Source organism: Archocentrus centrarchus, chromosome 15, assembly GCF_007364275.1.
Source record: "Archocentrus centrarchus isolate MPI-CPG fArcCen1 chromosome 15, fArcCen1, whole genome shotgun sequence".
Classification (NCBI taxonomy): Eukaryota; Metazoa; Chordata; class Actinopteri; order Cichliformes; family Cichlidae; genus Archocentrus; species Archocentrus centrarchus.
Window position 1 is genome coordinate 10243857 of NC_044360.1, and position 18652 is coordinate 10262508.

An 18652-nucleotide genomic window follows, 5' to 3' on the forward strand; every position below is an offset into this window, starting at 1 on the left:
AAAAAGTCAGGTGATAATGGAAGTGTGAGCGACCATCATTTATTCAGTTCTGATGATGACCGACATTCTGACTGAGACTGGCTAAGGTGATGATAATAGTCTCTTTATCTCTGCTCCGTATACATCAATGATTTTAGTAAACAGGATATATGAACTGGTGCTTGAGATCCAGCTCAAAGTGTGAAGACTGAAGGCGAATCTTTTTCAACCTTGGTTACAAAAGTAAAACCTCTGAGGAATAAGACCTTTGCTCAAAAAAGGGACAATTACAGCACTTTTTCAGTGGCACCCATGTGAAATACTAATTGGTGAAATTCTGATATGAAAATTCCTCCTTTTAAAATGAATTTTACAGTGTGATTGCTCATATAATATTGTTTTGACTTTCAAAGCTCAGCATTGGCATCTCAGGTTTTAGATAGTGACAGGTAAAAACACATGCTATATATGATAACAGACATTTCAATGAATAGCTGAACAGTGCCATTAGAGAGGTGAGGGGTGTAAAGCTATGCAAATCACAGAGCAATAGAAAGATGATATTGCTATTACCAGGTGTTGACACATGAGATTGCATTTACATTTTCATCCAATGGAAACCTAAACTCAGACTGTTGTTTGTGAGAGATAGCCACAAGTTGTGAATACCAAAACAGTAATCAGTATGTAGAATAACTTTGGGAAATTGCATTGTAAAACATGAAAACTCCCACATCTTACCTTTTCTCATCACTTTTTGTTTCTCTTTTCTCTCGTTCTCAGGCCTTTCGCTTCTGACTCTCATCCTTCACTTCCTCCCACTTTTCACCCAACCCACTCTCACTCTCTGGAGCTTGAATAGGTTGTCGGCAAGAGACTTCTCTGTGTTTGTGTTTCGTGTTGTCAATGGCAATGGCGTTATCAATTAGTGCAGCAGTGGGAGCCCAATTAACAGCATCAAACAGCTAATTAATAGAGCAGTGTGAGTTAGCAGCACACAACAGAAAGCTGCATGACTCTAAGCTAGCGAAGCCATGTTATAACATGAGTACGCTGCAGGGGAGGCAGGGCTATACAGTAACACTCATGTGCACAAACACATTTACTACACATGTGCTCACAGATGTTTCTCAACAGTTACTATACATACCCATAAAAATCTGGGTAAATGGGTGGGTAAACATGCCCATTTACCCACAAACATACAGCAAACACAAAATAAAGCAATGGAATGCAGATATTTATGCACAAATACTCAGAGATATAGAAATCTATCAATTAACAACTAAATCTTAGCAACATAAGTATGTTAAATAATAAAATTGCCACTGATAGTGGCATTTTGAGGCTCAGTCAACTGAAATCAGCTTCTTAATGTGTTGTCTGAAATTATATCAACATACAGTATTACATGGATGGTTACAGACATAAGATGGAAATAGTATTGCATACACAAAATTGATACATCACTTATATGCCAGTTGTAGTACTTAAAATGGTATCAGTGAAGGACAACCTTTCAGAGTTCAGACCATCTGTATGTCAGCCACAACCATGAAACCATCTTCTTCCTACTGCCTCATGCCTCATGTAGTTTGTGAAATGTGGGCCCCAAAGATAAGGGCTGTTGCGCATCATGGATGTTTAATAGGATTGGGAATTTCAGAGTTTGGTGGTTGGGTCAATGGTTTGAACTCTGCTGTGTTCCTCCTTAGCGAGGCCACTGCCTTCAGGGAGTGCTCTTGCCATTGGGTAAGTGTTGTGCTTGGTCTACAAAAACAAAAGTAATATCCACATGGATATCAGGACCCAAGGTTTTACAGCATTATTGCATTATAACACACTGCTCATTTTTATTCACTTAAACTGTGATTTTAATATTGCAGCTGATTACTGTATTGTCAAATTAAGCATTGGATTAGTGGTGTTTTTAATCAGTATATGAAGAGCTCATATCCAGACCCAGCTGACTCAGAAAGACTCGAGTGGGCTATGTCTGCATTATTTCTCCAAAGACATAAGTGGGCAAATGTTGGCACTCTTGTTTCCTATCAAGGCTCACTGGCACAGCAAAGCTGCATGGGAATCAGGCCAGCAACTGCAACAAGTAAAGTGCTCAATTTTTGTCTCAGCAGCTGGGCACTTGTTTCAATCAGCTGGCACCAAAGGGCACAAACTGCTCTACAGGCAAATGGCTGACTAGTACTGCATGGCTTAGATCCAGGTAAGACTGGGCTTAATGCAAATGAAGAGTTACACAGGTAACCATAGATGAAAAAAAATAAATATACGTACATAGAGCAAAGACAATGAAAACCATAAAAAGAGAAATATAATGTATGTATTTGCCCCTGCAGGGCAACAGTTAAGCTGACTCTTCAGAATTTTGCCAATATTTTGGGGGAAGGGAGGGGGGTTCCAATATTTTTAGTACACACTTAGCTCAATCCATTGAAGCCAGTAACAAAGAGAGAACTTGAGGCTAGTTGTCTCTTGACAGATGACAGTGTGCCAGGGCCACAGGCTAAACTCAAGCTGAAACAGAGGATTCTCCCTCTGCAGGATAAACCCAGGCCATAACAATGATGCTCAGAGTCTAAACTCATTGGCTGGAGAAGTGGCTGCACTTATGGTGTTTCAGGGACAACACACACACGCACACACACACACACACACACACACACACACACACACACACACACACACACACACACACACACACACACACACACACATAGGCAAGACCCCACTGGCATTTTGAAGAACTTTGACAAGGACCACCTCCCCAATTCTTATTACTTAAAGCACAAAATTCAGCATTTGAGAAATACACATCCTCTCTCTGTCTATCTGTCTCTCTCTTTCTCTCTCGCACATACACACACACACACACACACACACACTCAAACATACACACATTCTCTCAATCACCCACAGGAGGTTGTGGTTATGGCTTAGGGAACACTCCAGCTCTATTCAATCAAACAGAGTACTAGGACTGAATCAGCTAAAGGTTAATTGCACCAATGTCCTTGTGCACATATGGACGGGAAATGCGTGTGTGTGTTTGTAAGAGTGTATCTGTTGAAACCCTTACCCAATTGCCGTATTGAAGCAAAATGCCTTTTTGTCACAGAAGGATTAGTGTGGAAATAATCTATGTACATTTCCCCCTAAGGAGGCAGACAAGGGGGCTACTGGAGTATTTACCTCCCCCAGACAGAATGGCCAGAAAATTGTTTGGAACAGGTGCATGCCACCATGACTGTGGGAAAAATGACTAATTAAACTGCAGTTCTGCATTCTGTTAACTACTTAATCTAATTTATGTGTTTACTGATTAACGCTATGGAAGAGAATCACAATCATTTTTCTTTAACATGTCATCTTTTTCTGAGATCTCTAATTACTACTTCGTTGTCTTAAAACTACAAATCAGTGAGAATTCATGTCAGATAAAAGTACTTAAGAAAACAGCATTTTCGCATATCTCACAACACATAAGCATAGTGATCTCTTTTACATAATATATTTTTACAATTAATTTATTGTTGATCCATTTTTTCCACCAGTAAAGTAAGAGATTATACAAAAACAAGCTTTTCAGAAGTAGATTTGTCAGACTACATTTAGCGATACAAAAAAAAGGCCCATTTTAAGGATGATCTATCTGCATGGGGCAAAAGTGTAACAGCAATTTTGCTGTTATGCCCAGGATTTGCCCTCGTACCTGGGACTTTGAACAATGATTATATCTGTGTGCGGTTGAATTGGACCTTCGTTTCAAAGCTGAATTTTGCAGTGCTGGTCTATGAGGTGGGGGGCCTAAGAGTCAATGGCAGAGTGCCGGGCTGCGGCCTCATTGACCTTCAAAGCAGAGACGAGGACCCTCTCCATCCCGCCAGCACCACTTGTGGCAGGAAGAGAGGCTCGTTGACTGGCCCCTAATGGCCCCGTGGCCCACGGGAACATGGGTCGGCAGGTTAGAGCTGTTTCCCTGGCGACCACAGGCACACAGGCCAAAGAGGATAGGTGGGTGGGCAGGAGAGGAGGAGAAAAAAATGATGGATAGACAGAAACAACAAGGTAAAGAGGCTGACCGACAGATGGGCATGCTGGAGGACTTAAAGACAGTATGACAGGTGGATAGGCTGGTGCTATGCATATTAAAATTGGGTAAAAAAGTCACTGAAATTAAACTTAATCACTTACAAATTTCACAACTTCATTTTGCTTCTAGAACCAGAGGCAGGTAACAAGGAAATCCACAAAGAACTGTATGCTGCAGTACAGTCGCCTGAAATCCTAAATATATGGTTCAGTTATGCAGACTTGGACTAACTCTAGTCCTAGACTAAAAAGTTTTTCAGTGGAGATTTTCACTGAATTTTCTTTTTAGTCTGGGTCTAGGCTTAAGCCATGTCTTACAGTATATGTTTATCCTTTATAGTTATTTAAGAGCCAGTGTTCTGTTTTATTAAGACCTTAACTGCAGAGATACCAGCTGAGTTTATGAATCAAAAATATGTACCTTGCTTCAAGTATTGCAAAACATTTATTCAACTTTAATTACTTGCCCTCTGATTACAAATATTACTACTGCAAAAAAATCTTAATTGGTCTTAATCTCATTTTACCTTTACTACCTGAAAGCTTTGCACTAGAAAGCACAGACTGTAGGAGTGCATCACACAGACACAGATACTTGTCAGTTAGTGCTAAGTAACTTACTAATAAAAATACAGGAATTTCCTTTAACAAAACTGAAATACAACACACAGTTTATATGTCAGATAAGTTCGTGAAAAATACTCCTAAAGGCACCAACACCACAAACACGGTTGAGTGGTTCAGGTCTGTGAGATGAAACCCAATATACAACTACTGTCTACAGCCACTTGTGTGCATTCACCTGTCAGTCAAAGAGGCCATTTCCCTTATAATTCAACCTTTAATCCTGCACCGGTGCAGTGGTTATCACTGCTGCCTTACAGCAAGAAGGCTTTTGGTTCGAACCTCCTGGTCATCTGGAGTCATTTCTGTGTGGATTTTGCATGTTCTCCCTGTGTCTGCCTGTAGTTTTCTCTGGGTACTCCAGCTTCCTGGCCATGGAGGTGAGGTAGAAAAAGTGGTTAAAGTATAGAGATCAAAAGCACAGTAGGAATGTATGGTTAATTGTGGCCATTAGTCTACTGCACTTTAAGTGGTCAGTAAGACAAGAAAAGTGTTACATAAAAGCCCATGCTTTCCATTAATATGGTTTAAATAAGTGAGTTTAAAAAAAAAAGAGCACAACCTACAATCATCAAGGAGAAAATTAGATGAAAATACAGGAAGTTGTTTTTTGTTTTTTTTTTTTAAATCAGGCTGTAAACATGTTTATGCCTGCTGTAAAGTTGGCCATTTTACCAAAGGAATTTATGGAAATAACATTAATTTAAATAAACTGAACACTTTGCACTTTAATATACACTTTAAGCATTTAAGGGTTTAATTTAGCAGCATTGGTGTTTCAATATTTGAACCTATTTTTATTTATTTATACTAATTAGCTGTAAATTATACTATTTTATGACAAATATGCAAAAATACATAGTTGTATGAAAAATAAAACACTTTAATTTTCATTTAACTGTTACTCTTCAAATAATACACCTGGATTCCTTACTACATAGCCATTAAAAGTAAAGATTTACTTGCTTACTGACAAAGCTTTTTTATCCACAGACACACTGCGGCCTCCCTGATTAAATGAGTGATGAAGTCACAGACAGACAATAGCACAGAAAGAAGCTGCTTGTGTGCAGAGAGGCAGGTGTTAATTCAGCACAGCTCCTACAGTGGCTAATGTCGGCCCTCTCCCATTAAAAGTAGGGTAAACACTGCCACAAGAGACTGTCAACATTTATAGGAAGGACTCTCAATCAACACAAACCACTCGTGCCATCTTATATATTCTGCAGCCTGTTTTCTTCTTTCCGTCTAAGTGTATCCCGCTTCCGCCCAGGCTGACCTAATCAGCGATAAGTCGAGTGCTTTCGTCAACAGTGCAGCCCTCTCAATTAGCAGTCTGTTGCTCATGTGTAAGCATCACTGTACTGTGTGAAATTGCATGTGTATGTGTGTGTGTGTGTGTGTGTGTGTGTGTGTGTGTGTGTGTGTATGCATCGCCAGTCTCTAGACTGAACTCAGCTCCCTCCAGTCAGTCAGCTAGTAAGTCAGTGAACTTAGCCTCCTGCATGTCCGGATGGAGAGGTTTAATGGGTATTAAAGATGGAAAGCCTGAACAGGTAAGTGCGGATAACAACAAGCCACCTACAGAGCCAAATAAACCTCTCAAAGAAGAGATGGGAATTGCACGCTTGATTTTGCGTGTATACTTATGTTAAATGCATCAACAAGCAACAAAAGTTGTTTTTTTTAAGTGATGCACAATAATAGACACACAAAACCCCACGTTTCCCACTCTGTACAGACAGTATCCTATTCCACTCTGCTCCAGGTGACTACATTAATACCACAGCATTCCACCTCCACATACTTCTCAGTTCCTTCTCCTATAATGAAAAACATTATTGTCGTCAAGGCCAGCATCAGGTGTGTGTACAGGGCTGTGAAAGTGTGTTTCTGTGCACTCGTGAGAGGTGGGGGAAGCTCCCACTCAGCCACGTCAACTCATACTCGATGGCTTTCTAAATTAAAAAAAAAAAAAAAAAATGCTCTCAGGGACTTTGCTGCATTCCACTTCATGAGCACAAACAAACGGACCAAAAAGCCATTCTGGAGGGAGGAGTGGGAGGCTGTGAGGGTGGGTAGGGGCGCAAGCAGAAAAAGCCCCTTAAAAACAGAGAGAGGTAAAGAGGAGAGAGTAAGGATAGGAAGCAGGAAGGCAAGCAGACAAAGCTGAAAAACCAAAGTGACTCCACTACCGATAATGAGTGGATCATTTAAAAAGCCCTCCTTAAATTGCCTTGAGGAGGAGGAGAGAGGGAAAAGGCTTGAAAGGTTTTGAGAGATTTTGGCCGATGGACGAAGTGGTGAGGTGGGGGAGGGGGAGGCCTGGGTGTGTGTGTGTGTGTGTGTGTGTGTGTGTGTGTGTGTGTGTGTGTGTGTGTGTGTGTGTGTGTGTGTGTTACAAAAGAGAGCAGTGGTCTTGTAAACATCTTGGACTGTGAAACTCACACACTGTACACTCACTCGTACACTTTACGCCCTGAAACATACAGGTAGTTCCATATTTTTGTGCGAAAGTGCAGATCAGTGGTGTAGGAGGATACCTGACCAGCAGAATCTGGATTCAAATGCTTGCATCAGACATCTGGGCTAAATAAAGGCAAGCCAGTCATGACCTTTAAAAAACAAAATCATCCCTTTATGTCAAATTTTGTTTAGAAAGTAAAGTGTGAAATGCTGTCTTTTCAGGCGACTACAAAGACTTTTCTATTAAACCAGTGATCAATTCACGTTTACCCACTGAGCAATTTTCTGTTCAGTGGAGGACTGCATGATGTCTAAATGGTGCATAGCTGTCAAGGTTAAAATTGTATTAATTTTGATTAGAAAGCGAAAGTTTATCTGACATCCTAGATCACACATAGATCTTGTTCCAAAAATACATCTTTTTTATTGTCTTCTAATCAAACAGCCACACAGTATCTACTGCAGCTGGATGAACTAGTATTACTGAAAAGAAGTTTATAAACATTAAAATATCAAAACATATTTATTTTAGTTATATACATTTTCATGTAGACTGTTTCCCTACTACTAGTGGTAGGCAATGTCATCTCAGTGGGAAAGGGTCTGGGTTTGAATCTGCTGGTTGTGACGACTTTGGCTCAGTGGGTTAGCCGTCGTAGACAGACAAGAGTGAGGGGGAAACCTGCGTGTAACTGTAAAATATGTACATATCTAAGTACCTAAAGTATTTTTTTTTGGTCATAGTCAAAACATGTAAATGCATTCTAGATTGTATGTTCTGCAGGTCACGGACATGTATGAGAGCCACCTATGAAGTGTAGTGTGCACTACTAATTCCAAAAAAACAAACGTAAAACAGTGAAATGGAAACTGACAGTATTGTGAAATGAAGGTAAATTAAATAAAATACAAAAGCTGAAGAAAACAGTCAATCCATTTGTCCCAGATTAAATACCTCGGTTCGACCTTGTACTTAAAAAGCAAACATGAGCACGTTTTAAGACATTTTGGAGAGCTGTTGAATGATTGGGGAACCCAAAACATCCCAGGAAAAGTGGGAGAATAAACTGTAATGATATAGGACTGCAGAATGTGTGCCATGCTGCAGTGGCAACCAGCCCAGGGCCCGAGAGACGCCAGCTAGTATGAACAAAGCACAACATGACACAACACTACCACACCACAGCTGAGCCCACAATGAGTTTGTATATTTCCATGTGTGTGTTTGTACGTTTTTGTTGGAGGTGCCATGTCTTTTTTTTTTTTTAAGATGAATAGTTTTTTTTTCTTTTGTTTAAAACAGTGCTTAAAATGAAAATGTACAGTACGCGGAGCATGTACGTGCCAGTGTAAACAGCAGGCTCAGGGTTGGTTGCTTGTGGAAAAATGCTATGGATGAAAGACAGCAGTGGTTAAAAGGAAGACCCATATTTGGACTGACAATGATGTGAAGTTATAAGTTACGAGTATCCACGTGGTCACGGTGAAAACAGACTGGTGGTACTGGCTTCATTGTTCATCCCTCAAGGTCCCTCAAGAAGAAAGAAATCTCAAAAGGGGAGCCCACCTATAAGGTTTTGGCCTAATTTTTGTGATGGATAAGACCAAATCAGACAGAAAAGATAGCAACCGGATTAAAACACAGTCCCAGAGTTTTTAAACTAAAATTGGCTCAGAGGTCTCAGTTTTAAAGCTTCAAAAACACTGGAGCAGAGGTGTAAATGTAACACATACAAACATTAGTGTGAAAGTACCCCAGGCCTGCTAAAAACCTTCTGAATACTACCTGCCCAGTAACAACGTTAGTTCCTAGCAAGTGAAAAAAGGGAAGCATAAGTGAGAGTTGTTAGAAACCAAAGCAGAGGAAAGGGGAGAGTGAATATTGGACGTCAATTGGTCACAAGATCAGAAACTCAGCTTCAAATGAATGCAAATGTTACTCCTTGTTATCTGATGTGTAAACGAGGAACAGTTTCTTTGAGAGTTCAAGCGCATACATTTTTGAAGCGATTATGTTATGCTGCAGCATATTGTGGATTCAAGACCCCCCCCCCCCCCCCAAAAAAAAAAACAAAAAAAAAACAAGCGAACAAAACTAAAGAAAATATCTGAATGTTTTTGTTTCAACACTAAGATAAAAAAAAAAGAACCTAAAAGCCAAATGAGACTAAACGTACGCAGCATATAGAAACACACAAACACAAGCAAACACAGAAGGCTTTAAACCATCGAGGTGGAAGTTTCCAGAAGACGGTGCGTGCTGAACTCTGTTGACTGCTGTAAGGCTCCTTTGCATGGAGGCTGCTCTATAAAATGTTCGAATACATTCAGCGTTAATGACAATTTTGTTGCCAGTCATCCACCCTTCAAGTCCTTGCTCCCTTTCCCTTGCTCCCTCTGTCCCCTTCTTCCTCCTCCCTGTGCTCGCATTTCTCCCCTCTCTTCTTTTCCTTCCCTCTCCATCTTGACACAGTGCACTGAGCCTAATCGTGGATAATTGGGTGGGAGGGGCAGTGGGCTGGCCCTGCCTTTGTGTGCAAAGGGCAAGTGGTCAAGTTAATGGGGCCCTTGTGTCGAGCTGGGAGCACTCTGTCTCACTCTTTTTCTCTGTTCGATCACTCACTTGGCCGGTCAATCTCAGTCTCTCAGTCAACTTCCCTTTTCTTTCAAGGCCGAAGCTTTTCCCTGCTGTTTCGATCTAGTTTCACCTCATTTCCAGCTGTTTCACTTTGCCTTTCCTTCCAGCCATTCAGCCTATCTTGTCCCATTTTATGTTTTCCTCCTCCTCCTCCTCCGCTGCCTTTTTGTCTTTTTTCAGCCTTTGCCTTTCTCTCTCTCTGGCGCTGTCTGTAGTGTCTTTCTATCTCTCCTCTCTGCCTCTCCAGCAGAATGTTGGGGAGGAGAGAACAGACCTCTTTAAAATATCAAAAGACAGATCAGGAGGCCTCACTGGTTGCCCCCCCTTTCTACAAACTCTCCCTCCCTTCTTCTGACAGATAAACAGAAGAGTGAGCCTGCAGGATTAGCTGCTGTGTACTCCCTTCCCTCCCTCCTTTATCCCTCTCTCTTTTCTTCCTGTGGAGGGGAAGACTGTTGACTGGGCTTGATATGTGTGCATGTGTGAGAGCGCATATGTGTGTATCTGTGTGTGTTACCTTGTCTGCAACCAGCTTAGCCTGCAGGAGACCATTGTGTTTCAAACACAGGCCGCAGACGATGTGGGCCTGAAGAAAACTTGAGTACATCAGTGAACATTTAAGCCTAGATTTTATTAGTGAAACATGCATTTTCCATAATAAACATTTATTGGGATCAAAAATCACCAGTAAAGACAGATAAATTGCCTTTTTGTATTTTTTTTCTTTGTTTTTGTTTTATTCAAATTTTGAAAATAAATTAATTTTGCAATGGATAGAGCAATTTTGAAAACATTTAATTCATGAAATATTGTTAGAGCACATTATCAAACTGACAAATTAAAGAGAAAAAGTCAGCATTTTTGAAACAAATGTATTTGTCTTTATTTGTCCACAAAAAAAAACAAAAACACACCCACTCATACATTTACATTGAAGCAGAAGGAAAATACTGAATGGAGAAACTCACTACATGAGGCCATGTCCACAGAAAAGTGGATACATTTTTTACTGATGTATCTGCAGTTTTATTCTAACATTATGCCATCAAAACCCTCAAATATAAAAATTCTTAAAGGTACTCTTCTACACCGTTAACATGACAGGTGAGGTGGTATCTGTACATCAAGTCACGTAGTTATTTTACAATAGAATATAATCAGCTTCAATTTTATTCAAATTGTAGTTTTTTTCTTGGATTTTTGCTTCTGGTGGTTGAAAAAAGTTAGGTGTAGAAAAAGATGCTCAACAGAGAAAAAGTGAACCAAACTTATACTCACAGATTAGTGTGGACTTGGCCTGCTTTTTTTTTTTTTTTAAGGATTTCTCAGTATTAGTCAGCAAATCCACAGTAACACTGCCTGTCAGCGGTTTCACAGTGAGAAGTGGTAAGTGTAAGCATTAATATCACAAATACAGAACTGATGGCATCACCGTGTGTTCATGTTTGAACGTGCCAACAACACAGGCAGCGCTTTGGAGCGAAGCAGCAAGGTAGCATGGATGCCGCAGTAAACAGTGATACCTGATGCCACACTGTCAGCACTGGTGACATCACAGTAGACAGTGATGAAGTCACTGTACTCAGTCACAGCTGGGAGGACATTTATGTTATCTTAAAAAATATGTATTATTAAACAACCTTCCAAACTTTTACACTGGGAGCAGTTTTGCAGAACAATTTAAACCCTCAGAGACAACTGATAAACTGGCATACTGTACTTTTACACTCCCATTTCTGAAGGCGGATTTTTTTTTTTAACATGAGCAATGTAAACACCAGCCACCAGGAGATTCTGCATAGCTTCTTGGCTGCTTAAGGTAATGAATCACAGTGAATTATGGAAACACCCTCCCAGTGTAAAGTACAGCTTTAGATTTAAGTGACCCACTGGCACTCACTATTTATTTATTTTTATGTAACATTAAAAAGAAGCAGGAAACAGGTGACTGCATGAGAAAAGACCTGAGTAGAACAGCAGGAAGACAAAGCAGCAGAAATAAAAGCGATTGTTCTAACATTTATATTATCTTGATTGATTTTGAGGGACTTTGCTTTCAGAAATACTGTTGCACAAAGTTTTTCAATTTAAAATCATATTCTGAATCTGGACGTCCACCGGACGTAGCTCCTCGTGCTCCAGCGGTCTGTTCTTCAGCCACAAGATTTTCAATTTTGTCAGGAGAGACTAGAAACTTTTGTTTTACATGCACACAAAAATATATGCTTTCAGCTCTTTTATGTTTTTGTGGCAAGAAAGAACCATTTTCCCATATCGTAAAACATGAAAATATTTTTGCTTAATCAACAAACAGATCTTCTGTTTAATAAAAATAATCCTGCCAGATGTTATTATAATACATAGGTGTTTACATACAGTCAAAAGTTAGTCTCACATTCAGAGACCTAAGCTGCTCCAGCAAAAAGAGGCATGGCTGGCAAGACTTTAGATTGAGATGCTGAAGTCACAGAGCATGGTGAACACGCCAGTTAGAAATGCAGCAGATTGTCTGTAGCCAGTGGAAAATCAATGGATAATTAAGACATCTACTTCACCCACTAATATTATTAATTGGTTCCACAGTATTGGGGTCACTTGTCAATAAATGCAAATGGTACTCTATCAGTTATTATTTGTGTATGCACTGCTTCTCTCTTTACACACACACACACACACACACACACACACACACACACACACACACACACACACACACACACACACACACACACACACACACACACACACACACAAAGTCCTGAAGGTTCAAACCAGGAGCTTTTAGAAGCTGCCACATGATCAGATTGTTGACAATCAGGTGGTTCACTTTTAAGTTGTCTGTGCCACTTTTGTTACAAAGATGTTTCATATCTTGCACTGTTAGTAATTCTTTTGAATGCAGCCAGCTGAAAATATGCAGCTGAGGCTGACATAAGAGTTTGATTAGCAATTTCATCAAAAGCACTTTGATTTTTTTTTTTTTTCCTTACAAAGTACCAGTCAAGCAGAAGCTTGAGGTGATCAGAACAAGTGTCAGTAGTACAGTTAAAACACAGATTATAACATCAACAAATCTTCGAAGATCGCTCGTTGCTGCTCCTGGGCAGCAGGAGCTACAGATTGTGTATAATCAGTAGCTCCTTAGTCGGAATTAGCATAATATGTTAATGCACTGTACTAAGTAATGTACAAAATAAGTTCTTAATATTGACCTTATCTTAATCTGACTGGGATGAATGAGTTGCATTTAAAGACATTAAAGCAGGAAACAGGAAACTGTGAGCCACTCCACAGCCTGAGACAGTTAATGAATTTAAAACAGGCCTCCACGCTGAGGCCAGAAACACAGTGGCATGGGTTAATGATGACTAGTTAAGCGGGGGCAACTGACTGAATGTGCCACCTATATTAGGAGTGATGGAGAAAATGTCAGCGTAACTAGCTGACTGAACAACTGGTTAACTGACTAAGCAACTAACTGGTTTAATAGATAGGATGATGACTGATTAATAACAGTGAAGGGCATTGAAAGTCTGACACAGTACTCATAGGTTACCTGGTTGGTTGATGACTGGCAATGTGATTCACTTTTGTGGATGGAAGATTGAAAAAGGGATGATCAACAGGCTGACTAGAGCTTATGTGTTTGGTCAGTTACAAGGATGACAGGCCACCTGGTTAAAAGGCAAGTGACTATTTTTTAGATGGACAGCAGCTTTTAGGCATATGGAAGGTTGCTAAACTATGGTCAGGAAATATTCAGCTCTTCTTACATATGCAGCAATATGACGTGGTACAAAGGTACTATGAACTGTTGAAGGGTCACTTGTCTTGTTTTACTGAGTGTGGCTGACAGGTTGAGGTCCTTTGGTCAATGTGATGAGGAGAGGATAGTGGATATTCTCGTCGTATACGTCTTTTCCCTCCCTCAGCATCTGAAGGGCACAGAACATGAAAATCAATGACTACACAGACCAAACATCTGACAGAATTCATTACCAGATATTTTGGTTTGCTAAAATAATTGATCTGATCTTATTAATGTTTTCAAGTAGATGGTCGTTCATTCAGGAATTTGATAATTTCTGAATCCATCCTGCTGGCTACTGTTAAAATAAAGACAACCCCCCCCCCCCCCATCCCCCCAAAACTGTACAGGACATTTAAAATATTTTAGTTGAAGCATTTCATTTTTTGTAGCTTTTAGTCAGCCCTTATTTTGAAAATCCTGCCAAGACAAAATAGCAACAGAGCAACATACAAGGAAGGTTAATGTGAAATACTACCACTGCATAATTATTAATTATAACAATAGTTGGCCACATAGCACAAAAAACCCCAAATTACTTACTTATGTTGAAAAACATCTATATACGATCACAGACACTTTATTAGATACAGCTTGCTACGGGGTTGGATCCCCTTTTGCTTCAAAATTGCCTCAGTTCTTTGTGGCATAGATTCCACAAGGTGCTGGAAACATTCCTCTGAGATTTAGGTCAATATATAATACAACAACACACATAATTGCTGCAGATTTGTCAGTTGCACATCCATGATGTGACTCCCGTTCCATCACATCACAAAGTGCTCTACTGGATTGAGATCTAGTGACTGCGGAGGCCATTTGAGTACAGTGAACACACTGTCATATTCAAGAAAGCGGTTTGGGATGATTTGAGATTTGTAGAATGGTGCGTTCTCCTGCTGGAAGCAACAATCAGAAGATGGCTACACTGTGCTCATAAAGGAATGTACTTCAGCAATACTCAGGGAGGCTGTAGTAGTTTAACAGTTTAGTTGTTGTGTGCTCAGAGATGCTTTTCTGCATACCTTGGTTATAACATGTACTTATTTGAGTTACTGCTGCCTTCGTAGCAGCTCAAAGCAGACTGTCCATTCTCCCCTGACCTCAACAAGTCATTTTTGCTTAGAGAATTGCTGCCTACTGGATATTTCCTCTTTTTCGGCTCATTCTCTGTAAACCCTAAATATGGTTGTGTGGGCCGTAGATCAGCATTTTCTGAAATACTCAGACCAGCCAGTCTGGCACCAACAACCATGCCACATTCAAAGTCACTAAAATCACCTTTCTTCCCCATTCTGATGCTCTGAAGATTATGAGGAGGAGGAGGATAATGATGATGATGATGTCGTCTATATGGTTCAATGCATTAAGTTGCTGCCATGTGATTGGCTGATTAAATATTAACATTAACAAGCAGTTGATCAACAAGCTAATAAAGTGGCCAGTGAATTAGGTATCAAATACTTTAAGGTGTTTATTCACAATACTATTAAAAATTTGTTAACTGCTTACTATATAAATTATATGTGGCTTAATATGGCATATCCCAGTGTAGTAATCAGATCATTAGGGCTGACAGAAATGGTGAATATATATACAGTATATTCATCAAATTTACTTAAAGATTTAAAGTCTTTAAAAATACAAACAGTCCAGAATCCAAATGCATTCAATTTACTGTAACAGACATTTGAGGATAATATCTGAGAATTGGTCATTTGTCTATCTATAAACTGACAAATTCTTCCAGTTCTGCACATATAGTATACACTCACTCACACAGCGCTGTGGAGTGCCCCTGTGGTGCCCACTCAGTGCCCTTTTAAGCAGACTTGGCAGTTTGGGCATGCACCAGCTAATCAGCTCACTTAGTGTCTGGCCAAATGATCAGAGGCTTATGAAAGTGAGTTCAGTTGGTCTGCTCATGTGAGAGTGTGTGATTGTCTATGTGCGTGTCTGTGTGTGTGTACATGTTAAGAACAAGATAGCTGAGAACTGTTCTCACCAGTTTTTGCTTAATAACAAGCAAAAACTGAGACTGACCTCAGATTCATTCTCGTAAGCGCTTGCTGGCCAAGTAACCCAAGCCTACTTTCATTGAAGACTCAAATCCTGATTATGTGCTATTCTCATAAGGTCACATTTAAAACAAAATGTTTTATTCCTGGCATGTTGCCTTTATTGGATAGTGAAAGTAAGAAAGAGACAGGAGTAAGGCATAGCAGGGATGACATCCAACAAAAAGTCCACAGCAAAATCAAACCTATGTTGCTGTGGTGGAGTTTTATTCCTAGTACCTCTGGCTCTGGCTGTGTGCTCTAGAAGGTGAACTAAGGGGGTGCTCCATATCACAATCTTCAACACAGATTTAAAAACAACAAGGTTGGCACCTTACTGAAAGTTATAGTAGACATTTTTTGTCTTCTGCTCTGAAGAAGGATGCTGTGAAACTTCAATCCCTGCAGGTTAGCTGACATTAGACTGTATGAAATGACACAGTAACCTGTTCATTTAACCTGTTTCAACTGTCAGCCTTCAGGATGCTATATACTGCAGCCTCACTGACAATGCACTATGTTAAAGGTTCAAGTCTGGACACACTCACCCATTCATATGAACAGGTGAGTGTATCCAAACTTTTTACTGATACTACATGTGCAAGCACACATTTCTGGTAGCTACTTTTTAACTTAGTGGTTTAAAAGTGGTTTTCTTCACTCATATCTCTCACTTGTAAGAACAAACACAGGCACAGTGTGTGTTAGTGCTAATGCATTACCTGTTATACATAGAAAAGCAGTTATACACTTCTGTCTCCATGTCAATTGTATAGAGGAATATAATTTGACAAAGAATATGTCCTGCAGGAGGTGTTGGTGTGACTTAAATGGCTCCTTTGACACACCCCTCTGATCACATGCCATTCCCACACCTTTACTTAAAATCCTCACATGAAATCCTCACTCAGCATCATTTCCTCTCATGCTTCCTTTTTCTAATTTCACTTCTTTTTGTTGAAGATGAACAATCTGCTCAAACCTGCCCCCCCCCCCACTCTCTCCTTTGGTCCCTCCCTTTTCTCCCTCCCTTTATATGTGTTATCTTCCTGTAGCCATCCCTCCAGGCACCGGCCGGTGGTTGAACCTGTGACCCTTAAAGAGACAGAGACAGGGAGAGAGAGGGCGGCAGAGAGAGCGAGAGCAGACGACCCAGGGGGTGGCTGGGCGTGGAGGGGCAGCTGCCTGTCCCCTCTGCTAAGCCTGCTATGGGGACCATGACCAGCATTCACATTCAAATTCTACCAGGCAGAAGGAACTAGAAAGCGATAGATGGAGGGATGGAGGGATAGAGAGGGAAGGATGGAGGGATAGAGAAGGGAGTGTGTGGGGGGGCTTAACACGGTGAGGGCTGAGAGCTCGCAGAGGTGAAAAGTTTAACAAGCAAAGCTGTTCCTCCTGATCGCAGGCTGCCTAATCAGCTTCATGGGTGGCTGGCTAAATCGGCTCTCAACTCGACCCCCCATCCCACCTTCCCTGCAATCTTTTTTTCTTTATTATTTTCTTTCCAAGGTGCAAGTCATTTATTTTATTGCCACTTTCACCCAGCTTCTGCCTCCCTCTCTCTATTTCCTTTATTCTTGCCCTGCTTGTGTAGACCAAAAAACAGTGAACAAGGTGGAAGAAAGAGGGAGGAGGAGGCTCTGAGACAAGGGAGGAAGGGATGAACTGGATGTCTGGGGTCTCTCTCAGCAGGATTAGGAAACAGAGAATGAAGGATTGGGTGGATGGAGAGATGAGTTGAAGAAGGGATAGAAGGACAGGCTTGAATAAATAGAGAAGTGGGTCGTGATGTAGGAAATGGGAAGATAGAGGGGAACTGAGGGAGGGAGAGTGGAGAAGGGTGAAAGAAGATATGTCGGAAAAGGAGGGAATGGAGGGGGAGGTTAGCCAGGCAGCTGGGGGGGGGGGGGGGTACAAGTCCATGAACACAGTGGGGATACTATTTATGAATGTGAGGGAGACGGGGATGTACACATATGCACACACCCTCTCTTTGTGTGTGTGTGTGTGTGTGTGTGTGTGTGTGTGTGTGTGTGTGTGTGTGTGTGTGTGTGTATGAGAGAAATTAAAATTCATGACTCTCTCTTCACAACCATTTGAGTAACAAGATTAAGATGGCGGGTTAGAAAATAGTGCTGGCATTATCAGTCTGCTTGCAGTCCCTCCAGCTGCTTGCCTCTCTATTCCACAACAGTGGGGATAAGAGGATAACGCAGCTAGCCCTGTCTGCCCGTCCCAGCACACACCTTACACTTTAATACACACACAAATACACACAGATCTTAAGAAACACTACCACTGCACAACAGGCCTGCCTGCTGTCAGCAGTCCCTCGAGAGTGTTTGTGTCAGAGGGTGAAAGTGTGTGCATGTTTGGAAAACTGCAGAGTAGTGAGCTGGGGGTCTAGAGAAGGTTTGTAAAGAATTGCTAAAAACCCTCCCTGCTCTTTTTCTTCACATAAACACATACAAAGCAAACATTACAGCTGGCAGTATATTCCAAACAAAATCTGACAAGTGCTGAACCTGGCACAGAGAGGAAGGACGGAATATTCATAGCTACTGGGAGTACATGCTTAACAGCATCTGTGCTAGATGGAGAAGCTTATGAGTTACTCAACTCTACGCGCCAAAATATAATGAGCAATTACACTTACATTATGTTACTGTGTTAAAAATCAGTTGGTTTCAACACATTTGGACTTTGAATTTAGTCTGTTGCCAGCTTGTCACTTGCTTAAATCTCTGTGTAGATTTGGACAAATACTTCAGTATGTTTTTCTTAATACACTTCTGTTTCATCAGACTTAATAATGCCATGCTCAAGTTATTGTTCAAATAAAATCCACAACTTATCAGATATGGGAACAATAGTAAAGAAGTATTTCACCAAATGTCTTATTTTTGCTGCTTCCTCCTCTGAGATCAGACAAAAGGAGGTTTTGATCAGAGCAAAGGTGGTTCAGCT

The 18652-nt window shown here is 40.6% G+C and overlaps 1 protein-coding gene across 2 annotated transcripts in view; it reads right to left on the reverse strand.

Moving 5' to 3' along the window:
- Positions 1-10715: 10715 nt before the first annotated feature.
- The window catches only part of camkmt (calmodulin-lysine N-methyltransferase), a 121242-nt gene continuing 113305 nt past the window's right edge, over positions 10716-18652 (reverse strand). For both annotated transcript variants that reach the window (XM_030747477.1, XM_030747478.1), the window contains exon 11: positions 10716-13752. In XM_030747477.1, coding sequence (XP_030603337.1) covers positions 13654-13752 — 99 coding nt within the window. In that variant the 3' untranslated portion in view covers positions 10716-13653. The remainder of the gene's footprint in view (positions 13753-18652) is intronic.